The 18,919-nt window shown below is 31.7% G+C and overlaps 1 protein-coding gene across 1 annotated transcript in view; it reads right to left on the bottom strand.

Moving 5' to 3' along the window:
- LOC129802066 (putative inorganic phosphate cotransporter) overlaps positions 1 to 6,301 on the bottom strand; it is a 62,015-nt gene extending 55,714 nt beyond the window's left edge. Inside the window, exons 1-2 of the mRNA XM_055847624.1 lie at positions 5,988 to 6,301; positions 5,466 to 5,822 (exon numbers count right to left, since the gene is read on the bottom strand). Coding sequence (XP_055703599.1) covers positions 5,466 to 5,517 — 52 coding nt within the window. The 5' untranslated portion in view covers positions 5,518 to 5,822; positions 5,988 to 6,301. The remainder of the gene's footprint in view (positions 1 to 5,465; positions 5,823 to 5,987) is intronic.
- Positions 6,302 to 18,919: the final 12,618 nt, after the last annotated feature.

Genomic DNA, 18,919 nt, shown 5'->3' with positions numbered 1-18,919 from the left:
GTAGTTGTAAAATAAATGAGCTTTCGGCAGATACAACATTTATTACATTTTTTTTTTTAAATCGATAGGAGCTTGTTAATTGTTTTAGCGATTTGTGAGCTCAAATTTCCGACATTTGAGTTACCCCTTAACTACAAAAAAAGACGTCACACTTTGATAATATATTCTATAGAGTCGCGGTGAGAAGACAACAATATAGATTAGTGATAGATTAATAGATTTTTTTTCTCATGACCAATACTCCACAATTCATCAAAAGATTATTTTAAAAAACCACAACGAATTGTCTTTTTAAAAAAATTATAAATGGGAAACATTAATCGATAGCATGTATCGAACCAGGGGACTATTTCTCCTCTGAGAATTTGCAGCTTCTATATTTTTTTCTTTAAATACGAAAAATTCAAATGATATCGAAAAAGTAGACGGATACCAAAAGGTACAAATGGATATTTTCAAATTTTCTTAGGTTGCGGTTGGAATAATAATAAAACCATTAAAAACAGAAATTGTTTTATCTTTCCTCTAAATACTTTAATATCTTGTTAAATTGTTTCCCATAAAACTGGGGGCAAATACATAAGTGCTTAAGTGTTCAAGTTTGAGTAATAAACTTTAATTATTCGTGAACATTGAATATAATTTTGCATTAGCTAATTCCGAAAGGGCGAGAGTTTGAATTTAGTCTAAGTGCAATGCTGAATATATAATGCATTTTAAATTGTTTGGGAGACCATTCTAAATTATACTGATCCTCCAATACGAATTTAACTAGGATTATTCAAATAAATTTTTGATTAATGTACGATATGGAGTTTCAAAAAATGAGAAGCTTTAAGAAATAATACATTCTGCGAAATCAAACAAATTTTCAATTTAAAATACTAATAAAACCCCTGATTTTTAAGTCAAATAATGAAGCGTCAAGTATTATAAAGACTCATTAAGTGCGCTAATTAGTTCCGGGCAAATCCCGAAAAGTAAGAATCTCGAAAACCAAAATACCGAAAACCAAAATCCCGAAAACCAAAATCTTGAAAATCGAAATCCCGAAAAAGTCAAATTCCCGAAAACCAGAATTCCGAATGGGTCAAAATACCGAAAAGCCAAAATCTCGGACGCCAAAATCTCGAACGCCATAATCCTGAAATCCAAAAACTCAAAACTAAAATCACGAAGTCAAAATCCCGAAACGCCAAAATCTCGAATGGGTCCAAATTAAGAGACGAAATTATAGGAACGAAGGGATAAAAGGGAAAAAATTATACCTACGTTATGTAGAATAATTTCACAAAATTCAGTATATTTCCCTTTTTCTCTTACAAGCTCGGGTGCAATCGTGAGACTACACATGACACTTTGAAGAATTCGGAATTTTGGCTTTCGGGATTTTGGCTTTTCGGTATTTTGGCTTTTCGGGATTTTGACTTTTCGTGATTTTGATTTTGAGTTTGTGGCTTTCAGGATTTTGGCAGGAATTTGACCCACTCGGGATTTTGGCTTTCGGAATTTTGACGCTTTTGAGATTTTGGCCATTCGGGATTTTGACCAATTCGAAATTTTGGCTTGCGGAATTTTGGCATTCAGGTTTTAGGGTTTCAGGATTTTGGCTTTCGGGACTTTGACAGGGTCCCGGGCCTAATATGTATTCATATACGTTCTGTTGAGCTTTTAATGTTATACGCTCTTAAACTTTGATTTGGTCGAGTGGTCTTGTTACTTCACTAACTATTTTTTTGATCCACAAAAAATTGTTTAATAGACTTACTAAAAATTCTAAGATAAAGACAGCCTAATTTTTTAGGCAAAATATTTATTGTTCAAATTAAAGATATCCTATTCTGGGTTAGGATTCAAATAGACTCAAGTTGATCCTGAGAATGTTTATCCTATCAAATTTGGCAGTAAAGGACTAGGTTAAGGAAATGTATGCAAAGGTCCTCTAATGGATGATCCCAAAAGCTGGGGATAAATCCTTACTCCTAAATTGTACAGACTTTAAATATTTTTGAAGATCGGCCTGAGTCTATTTGGGTACTTATTGGGCACTTATACTATTTCAATCTTTCCTCAAAATTTTCTAAAGGCTTACAAGGTCCTCCTGACCAGTTTTAAAATTAAAGAAATCTGAAAGGAGTTTGACTTTTATATTCTGATTTCATTGTGAATTTTTTAACATTTTAGCTTAAATACTTTAAAAAATTAACACTTTAATATTAAAGATATTTATCGAAGAATATGAACTAGTCTTTGAAAGTCAATTTAAAGATTTAAGTCTTTAAGATTTATATGATTATTAAGAAGTTATCAGATCCAATAAAAAAAATGGGAAAAATATAAAATATTCGAAGCCAGAGTACGTACGGAACCTGAAAACCTTACACTAAAACTTCATTTTTCAAATTTTTTAATTTTTGATAGTAATTTTTTTGTTAAGAGCCTTCTGATTAAGCTAAATTGAACCAATTTTAACAATTTTTAAGAAGAGAAAATCTTATTTATTCAACAGCCTAAACGGTTATAGATATCGATTTAAGGTTATCAGATAACTCAATTCCAGGCAGTATATTATCACAAGCATTGCCTCCTATTTTTCTCAATCTTACTACCAGAACATGGAATTATAATCAAAAAGTTATTTATTCTTAGATAAACTAATTAGCTAATTTGTTTTCTTTTTAATTGAGGTTATTTCAAAAACTTTTGGATTATGTCACGGTGAATTTTACACTGATCTCGTGTCGCGGTTGAGTCATTCTCAATTTAGATTTTTTTCTTACATTTTCACTATAATTAAAATTAAGTCAGACACAAAAGTCTCTAGACTTTGTACATTGAGACCGGTACAAGAGACAAGATCCTGATTGTCTGGAAAAATATTCTTGGTTTTTTTAATCGCTCTAAACTCCTAATTTACGATGTTTTTCTATTTGTCTCAATTTTTATTATGTTCACGCTCACGATCCGACAATTCTGATTGATCTCGTGATGTATTTTTTAGGGTTTATTAGTGTCAGATTATCGCAAAAGATTACAGTACTTAATTGTTTAGCACCGAATGATGAGTCTTACTTCCGCTGGAATAGTTTAGTTTGATCGTGCTAAAAGCTGTGTCATTACAAAATTGATAATTTGCGACAAAAGCCAATGTCCTTTAACAGGGGCAACCAATTGATTGGCGATAAGTGTTTCGGTGAGCAACATCAAAGTCAGAAGGATTAGGAAAAAAGCTATCTCGAAGGTGTGAAGCAATATCTCAGTATGTTTGCCTGACATCGCACTTGACACATTTTTTAACAATATCTACTACACTTGGAATCTTCAGTGAATGGAAATAAAAGTTTTACACACTCCGCCTTATTTCCAAGCAGCACGCTATTTTGATAAAATCGTTATGATGATTTTTGCGATTTTATGTGGGAATATATTGAGCTTTTAGGCAAGGGACAGAAGAAGTATTTTGTCTTCTTAGTTTACTTAACTTTCTATTGAAAGTCCAAAACGAAATAGAGTTTTTCTTGCTTTCTTTCCTAAAAATATCTTCATTAGAAATCTAAAAAATAAATTCGTTTTTGAACTAGGACGAGGCTTATAAGGATCTAAAGATAATTTATTTTGATTTAATTGTGAAAAACGGAAGATAGAACTTAGGAAATTAAATTTCTTGTTCTACTTATGTACTTTTCTTCTTATAAAAACCAACATTTTCAGCATTACCCAGGAATTTAGTGTTCTTCGATGTAAGATGTTTACCAAAATGATATATAAATACGAATATTTTTAGAGGAACAATGAATATTTAGTTCAAAGTAAAAATATCTTTTGATTTTCAAAGTCTATACGTTGTCTGAAATTAACAATCAATTGAAAGAAACTGACTGTTTTTAGAAATAGTGTAAATAAATTAGAAAAACAAAATTTGAAAATAATTTATAAATATTTTGAACTTAAAACAAATCTTAAAATATTTGTGCATATTATACTTTATCCAATAAAGTCGTACTATGAACCTAAATTCTCGTTATCCACATGAAATTGAATATTTTATTCTCATAAAATATTTTAGTTCAATCGCTCTCTCTGATTGGCCAAGGCTTGGAGCTCAGTCTAAGCTGTAGCCAATCAGAGAAAGCTTAGGAACTAAAATATTTTTTTTGGTATTAAATATTTTAATACAATGAATAATACTTAAAGATTTCTATTTGCGATAATTATTTTGTCAAAGAAATCTGATAAAAAGATATGAATTTTTATTGCACACAAAATTTATTTTTCTTGATCTCTTTAAGTATGATTTTTAATAAAAAATCTTGAGATCGGTCCTTGATTTTTTATTATTATTTAGAGAATTTGTAAAAGCAAATAGAAAAGAAATGTTTTGTTCGTAAAACAGAATAAAAAGGTTTTTTTTTAAATTCTTGTAGGGAAAGGCTTTCAAGCTTGGCCTCCACTCCGGTTTCGAACACTTCATATTTTTCGCATATTCCTTTAATTATTCCAAAAAATGCGTGACGTAAAACTGACTATTAAAAAATTGTTAGTCATTAAAAAAATATGTGAAAAATTTGAAATGTTCGAAGCCAGAGTATATACGAAGCCTGAAAGTCTTCCCATAGATAAGGTATTATTAATATTGATCCTATTTTTTGATTTTTTTTTTATTGTTTTATTTAACATATTTTTATTGATTTTCACTTTGTTTTTTTTGCTAATTTATTTTGTTTGTTATACTTTATGCCCACTTATAATTTTTCAATATGTTTTATTGTTTTTAAATTTTATTTATTGGTTCTTGGCTTCTTACCTCGAAGTTCTTCTTGACTCTCTCTATTCTTTTTGAAAATCTTTTAATTTTTCTTACGAACAAGAATAACTAAGGAAACACAATAAAGGCTGAAGATATTTCCAAAAGAGATATTTTGAAATAAAGCATAAAACACAAATAAAACTTCCTATATCAAATGGGACTTTAGTATTAACCATTTAAGGACGAGTAGGACATCGGTGTCCCAAAAACAAAAACAATATTTTTGATTATAGAAAGTTGCTTCATCTTTTAAATAGTCAGAAAAAAAATATTTTCGGTTTTGCTAAAATTATCAAAACAACCAACTTCATTATGGACTAACCATTTTTCGGTTTTGGGTGTCCCACTCGTCCTTAAAACATTTAAAGTTGAACTAAGATGTTTGTTTCCCAAAATATGAATAAATTTTTAAAAAAAAAGCTTTTAGAAGTCCTCTGCTTATTGTTAGATTCACTATCTAGATTTATTTAAATGATTAATGATTTATTTTTTCCTCTGAACCGCGTAAATAAATTGACTTTTCCGTAATAAACATGATGTAAAATGTATCTAGTGCTTATACTTGTCACACGTGGAATATTAATATGAATATTAAAAATTAAGACAGGTAGTACGGATTTGAATAAAATCAGAATAATTAATTACTGAATTTACTCACTTTTGCTGGGTTCTTGATTTTGTTCGCAGATAAACTCCTTGGAGACAGTCATTTTCTCTGGTCCTTTTCACACACTATTTCTTTAAATTCTTATCACAGATTTCTTAAAAAATTAACTTGTTTGTTTTTAAATTCGTTTCAAGTGTCACGATTAAATTTTAATCGGTTTTGTTTCCGTTGCTTTTTACTTTGTAAAAAAAATATATATTTAAAACAGTAACAAAATGCAAAATTATTTCAATTACTGATTACACTAACTTCTCTTTTAGTTTAATTAAACTGACTCTATTCGAATTTATAAATAAAGATTTACAAAAAAAAATACTGTCGACGTTGTTGATTGCCTGACCGTCAAATCTAGAATGGAAGATTAAAATAAAATTAGAAAATCAATTATAGAATATATTGTATACAAAATATTGAAAATAATCACGTTTGACTATTGTGGGAAAATTGAAGACTATAAATTGCAAATTTTTTCATTGTTGCAAAATTCTTGCTGTAGTCACACAAACCACTTACATTGAGGATGGAATTGAGTTGCTCTCTTCTTGATCTCCTGACACACAATTTTTGCACCGAATTTTTCTTTTAGGTGAAAAAATTATCACGTGAAATATTGCACTGCAGGATATTTTTAGTGAAAGTCATAGTGAGTTGGAAAAAACTTAAGCAAAGAGTTCTTTTACACAAAATGAGAATTTTTGAAAATTAATTTTGGAAAATGTGCCAAAAACTTGTGATCAAAATTCACCGAAATTGAAGCTTCTGAGATGGAGCTTTTACGATCACTTCGCACTGCTAGCTGAATAGCAACTGACAATTTTGTGGCTTTGACTTGATGCTTGTATATAAGCAATTTTACAATGTGCATGTGATAGTGGTGGGATAAATAGCATGTGGATCGCCTCGTATAGTTCGTAAAGACGCGATTATCGAGCTTATTCGCACTCTTGTATGCGAAGCTCCATGAGTTTTCCTCACAGACACCCAATGGGGCGACTAGTACAGTGCATTGAGAAAGAATATGAACCTGTTCTATCTTATCAAACAGTGGACTTTCCCTGCGGGGGAATTCTGTAATGATATGACAATATCATATGACAAATTTCGTGTTAAAATTCGGGAGCAGGACAACATTAAAGACCTGTGGATATCGAATGGCCAGTGCAAGAAGCTTTATGAAGCTTTTGATAACAGATATGAATCTGATTTTCAAATAATTTTTCCGAATTAACCACTAAACATTTTTAAATTTGTCATATGACATTGTCATACTGTCACAGAATTCACCTACTGGTTTCTGTTCTTATTTAAAATTTTGAAATTTCAACGAATGTACCCAGTGGGAAAATTTAGCTGAAAAAAAGCAGCGTTTTCAGCATATTTTTGCTGAGTCGATCAGGAAAAATATGTTAACTGGTCAGCAGTTCACGAACAAAAAGTGCTAACCAAATATATGGAAACGCATATGCACCGCGAGTGCCGTTTTAAGGTCAGCAGAATGCAGCTGAAAATACATACGTTCTCAGCTTATTTGAAATTAGTCAGCATTTTGTGCACGTTGAGTATTTACACCAACGGCTATTTTCGAATTTGAATTTCTTTATTGCGAAAGGCGGCTCATATGATTTCCTTTTCGAATTTTGAATATTAAAGCCAAAAATCGTTGTTTATGTTCTAGTTTTGGTTATAACACTTAATATAACCACTTAGCAAAAGCAATTTAATTTTTATAATCTAAAATTTAATTTCAATTAAGGAGATTTCTCATGAATTTTCGAACATAAATCATTCATGAAACATTTTTTATACAAATATAATTATTGCGAATTATTCATGAAAAAAAAGTTTTTAAATATTCGGCAAATTGGCAAATCTGTCAGTGTATTCACAGCCCAAGTTTGAAAATTCGAAATTTTGTTTCGAAAGCAAAAGAACATTTTCACTTTCTGCTAATTGCGCTAGATGTCTCTTGTAATATCATGTTCGAATTCTGAAAAGTCTCTCAAGTGTCAACATGACAGTCCTAAACATTGCTTGCGAAGAAATATCAAAACAACATTTTGAATTTTTCGGACATTACCGAAATATTGTGCAGAGTTGCTTCATTCATCTGGAGTTTAAAATCGAAGTTCGTTTTCGACAGCAGCCAAAGAGAAGATATTATTAGTTCCAGTTAATACCTTTAGATGTTTTATGTAATATTATGTTCGAATTTTGAAGTGTCCTATGTGTTAACATCTACCAATCTGTCACCTTTCTTTTGAAGAAAGTCAAAGCAAAGAGGTTGACGACTGACAAACTTCTTTGACAGCATCTTGGTATTCAAAATTCTATATTCTGTTTATATTTTTCAAACATTACCGAAATTTTCTGCTTGATGCAGCTTCATTCATCTGGAGTTTAAAATCGAAGTTCGGTTTTGAAAGTCAAAGAAAATATATTATGAGTTCCAGTTAATGCCACTAGATGTTCCATGTCAGGGGCACATCAAGCCTAATAAAAAGTGAAGCTATTTTTCACTTTTCACTGTAAAAATTTTGCAGCTATTGCACCGCGACTTAAACAAATTTGCTCGTAGTTCTTGTATAATTTTGGCGAACATTATGAAATATGTATTTTTAGATAGCTTTTAATGCACGATTTCGAAATATATCAGACTGATAAGTAAATTCTCTTTAGGAAAAAACTTTCCAATAGTCTTCAGTCGCTATATGCAAAAACGTGGAAAAATGAAATATCGAGAGGCCCCTGTTCCATGTAATATCATGTTCAAATTTTGAAGTGCCCCAAATATCAACATCCCTCAATCTTGCACTTTTCTTCTGAGGAAAATTAAAAAAATGAGGTTGACGACTAACTAACTTCTTTAACAACATCTTAGTATTCATAATTCGAAATACAGTTTGTATTTTTCAGACATTAACAAAATTTTATGCAGAGTTCATTCATTCACTTGGTGTTTAAAAATTCCAAGATACAATTCGAAAGCCAAAGTAAATACAATTTTACTTCTCGTCTCGACCGCGTGGTGGCCGAGGTACTTTCCTTCTGAATTTCGAAGTGTCTCAAGTGTCAAAATGTAACTGTTTTGTTTGGTTGTGGAAAAATTGGCTATATGGACCTGATTGAGTCTGACAGCCAAAAACATAAAAAGAAGAGAGAGAGGGAGAGTTGTGGAAAAATCAAAGAAATTCCGCAGTAAAAACAGTTTTCCTACACGAAATTTAATTAAGCTGCTGTAAATTTTGACATTGACTAGAATTTGATCATACTACGACCGCAAGTATCTCTTGAAGTAGTAGAGTGGATTCAGATCTTCCGCTATTCATCAGGGGCAGCTTCTTTTTCTCAATTAAAAACTCAAATTTTTTCTCCAAAACTTTCGACCCTTGGTATAAGTCCAATGCAATCCAATATAATCCGTCAGATACCCCAGTTTTAGTAGAGTGGTTTATGCAATTTTAGTTATTTCATTGAATTTATATGAATTTATATATTCCATTTCTGACTTGTCAAAAATATCATAAGTTCGAATAGAATATTCTAACAGCGCTCTAGCGGCGAATCTGCAAACTTTCATTTTAGGCTTTCGGGTTATTTTAGAATTTTACTTAATGTTTTTTTCTTTGAAAGTCTACCTAAAAGTTTATTGAATGCAGCTCATGGAGAATTTGTCACCAATACAGAGGGAATTTTTAATGTTTTTCATTCAACAATAAATTTCATCTCTCGGTAAGAGGTCGTTGTAGCCTAGTTGAACTTTCTTATGGCCCTGCATTATGCCGAACACCTCATTTAGCAGCAAAATATTGCACTTACAAACAGGCTGTTTGCAATGTTGCTAAATAAACTGGCTTGTTGCACAAAGAGGCCAACGGAAAAATTGCCTCTATATTCATGCTATCAACTGTATTTGCGAAAAAAGCTAAGATCTTTTTTTATGTGGATGTATTTGATGCTCACAATTGCAATTTGTCGACACATACATGCCTAAGCGTCGGTGAATTTAATCAGCAATTGTCCAATTGTGATCGGAATGTACAAACGAAAAAAAGAGCTATTATTGTCACATTTCTGTCGTTGTCAACATCGACAGAGGAAGCAATTTTTTTTTATCCCAAACTTGGTGAATTGGCGATAATTTATTGGTTCAATAGGAATATCTGTGAGATTGTTTGGGGGAAGAACAGAGGAATTAGCGATATCATCACGGAATGAAATTCACATGGAGCTTTTTGAGAAGGCAGGTTCAATATCTCAGAACTTTGCACACTTTCTCAGGGCATCACCTCACGGTTGCTTCACGCGATCACTCTATGGATCATAATGAGATAAGTGACGTACATTAGTGATTCTGTTGAAAAAAAGAAGATCCACTCGAGACTTGCGAAATTGTGATAAAGGAAGTGATATTTGCAATTTGAAGGCAAAAGTGCCATAATGGTTTTATCATCTCCTGGGAAATTCCACTCAGGTATATTTGCAGTTGTAGCTCGGTAAAAGCGCATTTTTCCAACTGACTTTGCGGGAATAGATGCGCTCAATAAATCTTTATGATTATTCTTCGACATGGTCATAAAAATCATGAAGATGATGATGATATACACTTGCAATTCACGAGCTAAAAAAAATCCATTATTTATCCATGCAGCTTAAACTAGTTCCTCCTGTAATTCCCTACCATTTGCAAAACTGATTAAACCAATATTGTCATTGTTACTCAATTTTAAATTAAATTATTATCATCGTGACCATAAAAACCACATGGCAGAAGTGTCATTAATTGTTCATAAAGTGACAGTAATTTTCTATGATTATCATCTCATGATAAACCACTCTAGTCAATGGTTGTTCCAGGCATCACTATGAAGTTAATAAATTTCTGAAAATTGTTTGTGTCACTCTGTCTCAATCATTCACAAATTCACGAGTTAATGGGATGCTAAAAAGCTACTTATTAGGAAAATCTAATTGGCTGTAAATTATGATTTCGAAATAAACGTTCAACGATAATTTATTGGTCAAACACGCCTCTATTTGTTGATTTTCTGGCGCTTTGTTTACGGTTTTAAGACACCAGGAACATGTGAAATGGACGCATCAGTGAAAATCTTACCACCAGGGAGTAAGTTTATTTTTTAAATTAATTTGAACTTACTGTCTATGTCACTGGACTACCTTCAGAAGCTTCAGAACCGCGCTGTATCATTATATTTATTTTTCTTTATCCGTTTATCCAAAGGCGATCGAAAAAAACAGGATCTTATCCAGGAACGTTTTGGAACCAATTCTGAACTTTTTTCTGAAGTAGCGAAGATTAAAGAAGTATGGAGTTCTAATGTAGATATCCTAATATATAGGAACCGGTTTTACACTAAAACCTCATAAACATCCCATTTTCTGAATTTTAAATTAAAAAGACCAAATTTTAAATAAGTCAAAATTTTCCCAAAAATCTTGACAAGGAATTAGAGAAATTAAGACATTTGGCTAAACCTGTGGCTCAAAGCTCGTATAAACCTACGTTACCATTGGGCACAAGCTTTTAAAACTTACAAATTAAAAGGCAAGTTCAAAGTAAAAAACTTATCTGAAAGTCCGATTCAAGAGAAAACACTTTCTAAGGGCGGCTAAAAATAAAAGCGACAATATTATTCATTTCGAATTTCGAAATATCGTGAATGTCAATAAATTGTTAATGACAGTCTCCACTTGCGTAATAATTTTCCCCAATATGAGCAACCCTTCAGCATCTTTTCATTCCGGTGTTTCACGACATTTTTGTAAAAACTTTAAAAACTGCAGAAAACCAAAGAAAACAGGACAATACTAAACCGATCGTATTCGAAAAATTCTGGAAGGATCGGAGATAATTGATGTTTGACCAAATGGGTGCTCTCACAAGTAGGGTTTGATTCCGGAATTGATAACATTCCGGAAATGTTAATTTTACCCTGCAGTATTTATCCGAAAACGGTGTAAATATTACCCTTTTTAAGTGTATTATGGGTTAAAGTTACCCTTCTTTCATGTTGATTTTACCCTTAAAAGGTATAAAATTAACATTTAAAAATGTTGATATATTTTTACATCTAAAAAGTGTTAAAGTAATGACGAAAAAATGTTAATCGCAGCCTTTTTTTCTCAGTGTGGAAGAAGCCATTAAATGAGAAGAAGAAATTACAGCGAAATGAAGATAAATAATTCGCAGAAAATTCATTTTTTATTTTCACCACGTGAGGGCAGTGTTTTCTCCCGCGAGAGGCGCTGGCAACTGTTCCCAATTATTAATTCTCAAACTTTAAGCCTCAAAGTTCAGCTAACAATGAGAAAAATTAGGACAATATGCTTTGATTTTTATTTCTTCTATGTAGGACGAACAGTTTTTTACACAATTTTTCAGAGAAATATTGTCCACCTGATATAGGCCATTAAATTAGGAACATAGTAATACAATGCAACAATGATTATTTCAAGCACTATTTTTACTATTTATTAGTGCCTTTAGTATTTAGTGTACGAAAAATCAGACTTTCTAAAGCTGTCTCAATGAAAGAAGGAGGTAGATACATCTTCCAACCAAGTCGTAATTTTATTCACAAATATTGTATCAAGTGGTGATTGCTCTTGAAAATTTCACAAATTTTTAAAGCATGATTCACTCTAAAAGTCGCTAGATAGGCAATTTGATTCAATATTTAAAGGATTAAGAAAATAATAAACAAGATGAGTGTCTGGATTTTTTAAAGTATGATCTAATTAGAGGTAATAAATGTTCAGAATTAATCATCTTTAGGACAATCTTCCCGCGTAAAATATTCCGTTCAAATATTCAAGTTCTACAACAGTACTAAAATATTAAAATAGTTTATATGCACTGCACTTAACAATTTTTGGCGTAAAATAATTTGGTAAAAAAGTTAATGTGAAAGTTCTTTGAATGAGACTCTTAGACTTGTACGACTTGTATTTTCGCCTCAAGAACTTACTGTTTGTTATCCATCTCGAAGTTCAACGAGGTGATTTCAGTAATGATTCTGTCATCACCAAAAGCAATTCAAACAATAATGGATCTATTTATAAATCTGTTAATATATCCAGAAGACGAAAATTATGCATGATCGTCGTGTAATTGGCTATTGTGTCTGCCAGGTAGAAGAAAAAACATTTCAACAAAATCTCAATATGAAAAATTTTTGGGACCAAATATGAATTGTGGAATATGTGCTCAGAATAATGCTGAAGATTCATAATTTGGTGAAATTGTAATGTTGCAGAGATGAATGATCTCCGTTTGCACGCGCAAAAATATGGGCTCAGCACTGATAAAGGCTAATTGCAAATATCTTTTTCAATGCCAAAGAAATGGAAAATAACCAGGTGATTTATCACTTTTTTTAGGTCGATCTCGCGATGAGAATTCACAAATACCTCCCACAATCCACCAGCAGACCGTTTGCACAGGAACCATATCCCACAAATGCTATTATCACTCTATTGTAACACGATCATTGAATTGAAAGTGTGATCACTGACAATTGACATATCAAATTGACTATACAGAATGAATCAGTTTAACTGCAAACCAAACTGTAAACTATACTGGAACTTTTTAAACTCAATAATATATCACTTTTAATTGATACATGGCTGTGATTGCAGTTGAAGATGCAACTTTACTCTCCACTGAGTAATTTTGAATTAAAATTAATTGATATGCACTTCAATTGACGGATATTGTAGGCGACAAAATGTGATGCATGACATGATTCATGTTCAAACACCGTGAAAATTTTAGTGATCTCGTAACGATCTAAATTATATAATTGTATAGCGACTGATTCTCATAATGTTGTACTGAGGATGACGAATATTGACCGTTGAAAGCCAAGAGGGTAACATAAATGACAAATTATGATACACAAAAAGCACATTGAGATGGGCTTAACAGGCGTATTCAACTTTTGGAGATCATCAAAAAATAAAATTTGCTATTGTACCTTTAGGTTTTTCTTCAAACAAATTATCCCAGCTTTGCAGAATGCACGAACTCACGAGATAAAGCTCTCCATGAAGATCTGCTGCTTCTGATCTACTAGAAATTACATTGCTTCGTAAATAACAGAAGCATTTCACAATGAAAAATTGGTAAAGAAATGATCATTTGAGAATGTTTAGGCATGAGTTATAAGCTTACGGACAAACAAAAATTGTAAATACGGGAAATATAAGTCGTTTACAGATATTCAACCGATTCATTACTGGTTTGAAGACTTTTCCAAAAAATCCAAATTTTAAAGTAAAGATAGCGATTTTTTTAGGTTATAGGTTTACTTGAACGAAATGTTTGTTTCGACCACCTCCAAAACATATCAGAATAAAAGAAATCGTAGAAGCCGATTTCAGAATAAACCAAAATAATGATCCTTGGATCGACTTATGGGGAGGTCCTCCGAAAATCCGAAGTTCGTATCTCTTATCGTTTCGTCTCTAGATCGGTAACAAGTTTACGGGTAAAAAAGGAATGTAATAAAAAAAGATTGGTCATTTAAGGGTGCTTACCTGATTGATTACCGATTGCGACCAATCTAATCGGGTTGGAAAATTCAAGACCTTTCCAAAAAAATTCAGATTTAAGCAAATCGGTTGAAAAATAGGCCCTCGAAAGTGGTTTGACCATTGGCCTTCAAAATCCAAGATGGCGATTTTTTTAGATCATAGGTATGTTTGGACGAAATATTCGCCTGGAACACCTCCAAAACATATCCACAAAAAAAAGAAATCGTAGGAGCCGTTTTCGAGAAAAATAAAAAAAACATGATTTTGTAGGGAATATAGGGGGAGGGGTGGGTGGAATAAAAATAAATGTCTAGAGATATCGTTTTTTATTGGGGATCACCGAAAACCGGAAGTTGATATATCTTACCGTTTAAGCTCTAGGACGGTGATAAGAAAAAAAATCGATTACAGTCAAGTGTGCTAATCTGGACGATTCGCTATCTGGATCGTTTATGACTAATCCACTTAAAATAATATTTTAATTTGTATTTCCGTAATATATAGTCATTACAGTAACATAATATAACTATTCAAGTTTTAGAAAAAGCAAAAATAATATTTTTATCCATTAAATAATCGACTTATTTCAATCTTGTGCCAACTAGGTTTTTCACTAAAAATTTTCTAACAGTTTAATAATGACAGCTCGTTGAGTAGCAGTGAGACAGCAGCTTGAGTAGAACTCTTCGGAAAACGATCCAGTTACCCCACCTTACTATATATAACTGCTCTCTCTTTGAGTTCGAGCAGTAAAAATTATAACCAGTAAAAAATGTCATCAAACTGAATTTGAGCAATACAAATATTTCTTTATAAAATGTATTAACCGCATTAATAGATGAATAAATACGGTTAATACATTTTATAAAGAAATATTTGTATGGCTTAAATTTAGTTTAACGTAACCTAAGTAAGGAAATAAGTAATAGATGAATAGATGATCAGGTTGATTATTTTCATTTTATTGAAATTTTAATGCTTGTTATTATTTAACTGTAACTGTTCTTTAGTCAGCAATGAAACTTTCCATATTAACGCTATACTTCGGTCGAGCAGTTTTTTTTAAGAAAAGATTATGTGTATTTAGAAAAAACTTTAAGGACTAATTTTAAGGAAAACTCACTTTAGGGACGATTGCGAGACTGGTGTCCCTAAAACAAAAATCTTTTTTTTGACTATTTAGAGGACAAACTTTCTATACTCAAAAAAAGTTTTAGTTTCTGGGACGCCGGTGTTCCACTGTCCTTCAAGGGTTAAACTTTACAGGTTTTTTATTAATGCGACAGTTCTAGATTGATCTAATTGAAATCCTAATTCAAAACTTTCTTCTTAGTATACTAAAACAAGTTTCACATATCCGTATGGATCCCGGTCAAAATCCCGAAAGCCAAAATCCCGAAATCCTAAATCCCGAACGCCAAAATCCCGAAAGCCAAAATCCCGAATGGGCCAAAATCCCGAATTCTTAAAAGTGTCATAGCTACTCCCACGATTGCACTTGCGCTTTCTGGATGCAAATGGAAATATTCTGTGTCTTAAAAAATTATTCTAAACATTTTCCCCCATATAATTTCATCCCTTTCAGGATTTTTAACATTCGGGATTTTGACTTTCCAAAATCCGGAATCTTGGGCTCCGGGATCATCCGGGATCTTGGCTGCCACCGATCCATATTTATTGCGAATTTACTTTATTTATTGCGAATTTTGTTCCGTTTCATCTGAAAGAGTTTCATTTGGGTAAAGCATAGTGATTTCATTGTTTATGGGCACTTTTGTAGAAATAGTAATTAATTAAATTTATACATAAAACTTCATATAACATTTATTAGCATATTCTTGACAGTAATTTTACAATCTAATTAGTTCAAACAGTTTTTAAGATACTTTTACGGCACTGTATAAATGGGCCGTTAAAAGTTGAATTTGAGCAGTAATGCGCGTAAATAAAAACAGTAAAATTACAAAGTTTTAGCAAATTTTAGCAAAATTTTCTTAATCACTATTAAAAAAGATAATTTTGGCTTCGCTATCACTCTTCATAATTTAAAGTTTCATAAATTTATATAAGAATGTTATAATTTATTATTTATTTTACAATTTACTCTTTACGTATGGTCATTTCATTTTTATTTTAAGGTTTTTCTGCGTAAATAAAATATTAAGAATTTAATTTAGAAAAATTTTTCCTTATCTGTCAATAATTTTTTATTTCAATATCATTATTTTGAAAGATGAAAAATGTTTTATGTGATGAATTAAAAAACAAGTTAAGGATTATTTACACTTTAAAAAAACTCCTAAGTTTTTATTTTAAATAGTCCGCAGGTAAATTATTATTTATTTTATTTTTGTTTTTCATATTGCACAAATTTTCATAATTTTTCACAATTTTCTGAAAAAAATACTTTTACTGAGAGTTTATTCTCAGGCACTGATAACTTCTTCCTCCGCATGAGGGCATGTTAGTTCCCGTTAGTGGCGCTGCTGACTGTTCTCAATTTTTATTCTCAAGCTTTTTTTTAAGTTTGGCAAAATTAATATTTAAAAAATCACTTGTATATGACGTTAGTTATTTTCTATATTTTAGTATAAAAGTTTTAGTACAACATGCAAATTAAATTTTCAAAAATAAGACTCGGAAGTTAACTAAGCCAGCAAGTTAGTTGGAGATAATTATAGGAGATGATATGTGAGAAAATCCCCATTTACGATATATAATATTTCAACATTGTATAGTGTCATTAGTAAGACCGAGGTGATAATTCATGATTACGAGTAGAATATTGTTCTCTTACTCCCATAGAATTTTATTGGACTATCATCCACGAACCAGCCGCCGTTTATGGCACACCCCACAATTTTAGCATTATCTATCTTATAAAGTGCTCAATTTCTTAAATTATTGACTTCATCAAGTCCATATACTACACTGATAAAGACAATCGCATTACGTTCACGTTTTCTTCAGCTGATTACACTCTCGTTCATGTTGATTTTTCCTTGGTGCTCACGTGAACGACTTTCCTCACATTTTCCTCCTCATTCTTCTCACAGTCTGTCAGCAATAAGCTGTCTGATTTTTTTATCCCTCCATATTTTATATGAAGCATCTTTGACTCTTGATTTTTTGCAACCCGTTGAAGCCTCTTCAAATGATATTGCGAGTTAATTGAAAGATAAGTGAACGAGAGTTCCAAGACTTCTGCTTCAAGTACAAAAAAAATCCAATTATTTAGTCAGCTTTTAGGCTGAAAATATTCCCTCTGTTTGGGTTTTACATTCGCATTTTGTTCTATCTTAAGCACAGACAAAAGAGAAAAAAGAGCATCGTGAGCAAGAAAAAATTTAATATTTGTAGTAAATACATCTAACTCCGGGTCAGTTCAATGACTTGAGTTGTACACGCTCGTGTTATTTTTTTGCAAGAGCTTTAAGCAGAACTATCAATCGAACTTATGATCAAATTATGATGCCCAGAACATTTCTCCGAAATTCTTACTGAGCATAAATATCTGAAATACACGATCATAATTGGATTTTGGATCACAAAAACCCCCTTTTCTCCAATCAGATTTCTCAGACAATCATTTATGTCCAGAATATTACAAGTTTTCAAACTACAATCACGAACCCTTCCATCAAATAAAGTTCCGTGTGGTTTTTCCTTTCATTCGGGATTTTAGCTTATGAATGAATTCCAAGAAGGTTGGTCTGAATGGTAAAAGTTTCTTCAACATGTACTATAAATTACCATTTTTGTGATTACCATGCTTTATTGTAAGGTAATTAGCTAATTAATTAAGTTTCACGATAAACTCAGAATCATTGAGAATACATAACCACTTTATATACAAATTTGCATAAAATACATCTCTATCTTGGAATAGACAAACAATTCGCTGAACTGTGTTTGATTAACAGAAATTTACGTTCGATGAGTTGAAAGCTCAGATTGAATAAAATTCTCATGAAAAATAAAGCTGATAGGTGAAATTTAGCTCATACAAGTATAACATAAACAAAAAGCTCCAAAGCCACATCTTTATCATTTCCCTTATTTTCTTGATTTGTCTTATTTATTAAATTTATTAGGCTATTTCTATAATAATTCCTGTAGGGGAATTCTGTAATTTTCGTGGCATTGTCGTGCGTGACTTCGAAACCTGACAATGCCATTCGAGCTTTTATTGTCATATCATATGAGTTCGAAAATGCAATTCATTGATTTTTTAATGAAATCCCTTTACTTGATGATTTTATGAATACACAGTACGTCTTAGTTGATTTATTTAACAAAATTCATTGTCATTTGAATTGCCAGAAATCACAAATATGTGACTTCTGACAATGCCACATGAGCTGAAATGGCAATGTCACGGCTACAGAATCGTATTTTAGAAAAAGCTCTCCTAAGATTCGAACTCCATTTGTCATATGACATTGCCAGAGCATTACAGAATTCCTCTCCTGAACACCTTATAGAGCAAGACAATTTCATGAAACCAAAATTCATATCCCTTTCTCAGGCGTTTTGCATATATTTATCCTACTCTTTTACATTCTTCTTCTTCTTTTAAATGTCATAACAAATTCTATTTCGTTGAATCCAATTTTTAGTGCGAAAGAGTTTGATATGAATTTTGGTTACATGACATTTTTATGATCTAAAGGGTGTCCCTATGGCATAAAAGACTAAATAAACTTTTGGCTGGAGTTACGCTCACGTGACTTCTTATATAATTGACATTTTATTGCTGTTATTGCTGTCAGACAAATAGAAATCAACCTGACAGGGCCTCATTTGGGTCTCGGTTAAAATCCTGAAAGCCAAAATCCCGGATTCTTAAAAGTGTTATAGATACTCCCACGATTGCATCCGCGCTTACT

Source organism: Phlebotomus papatasi, chromosome 2 (genome assembly GCF_024763615.1).
Source record: "Phlebotomus papatasi isolate M1 chromosome 2, Ppap_2.1, whole genome shotgun sequence".
In the NCBI taxonomy this organism is placed as follows: Eukaryota; Metazoa; Arthropoda; class Insecta; order Diptera; family Psychodidae; genus Phlebotomus; species Phlebotomus papatasi.
The sequence above is the reverse complement of the archived record's forward strand: the minus strand, read 5'-3'. Positions and strand labels throughout refer to the sequence as shown.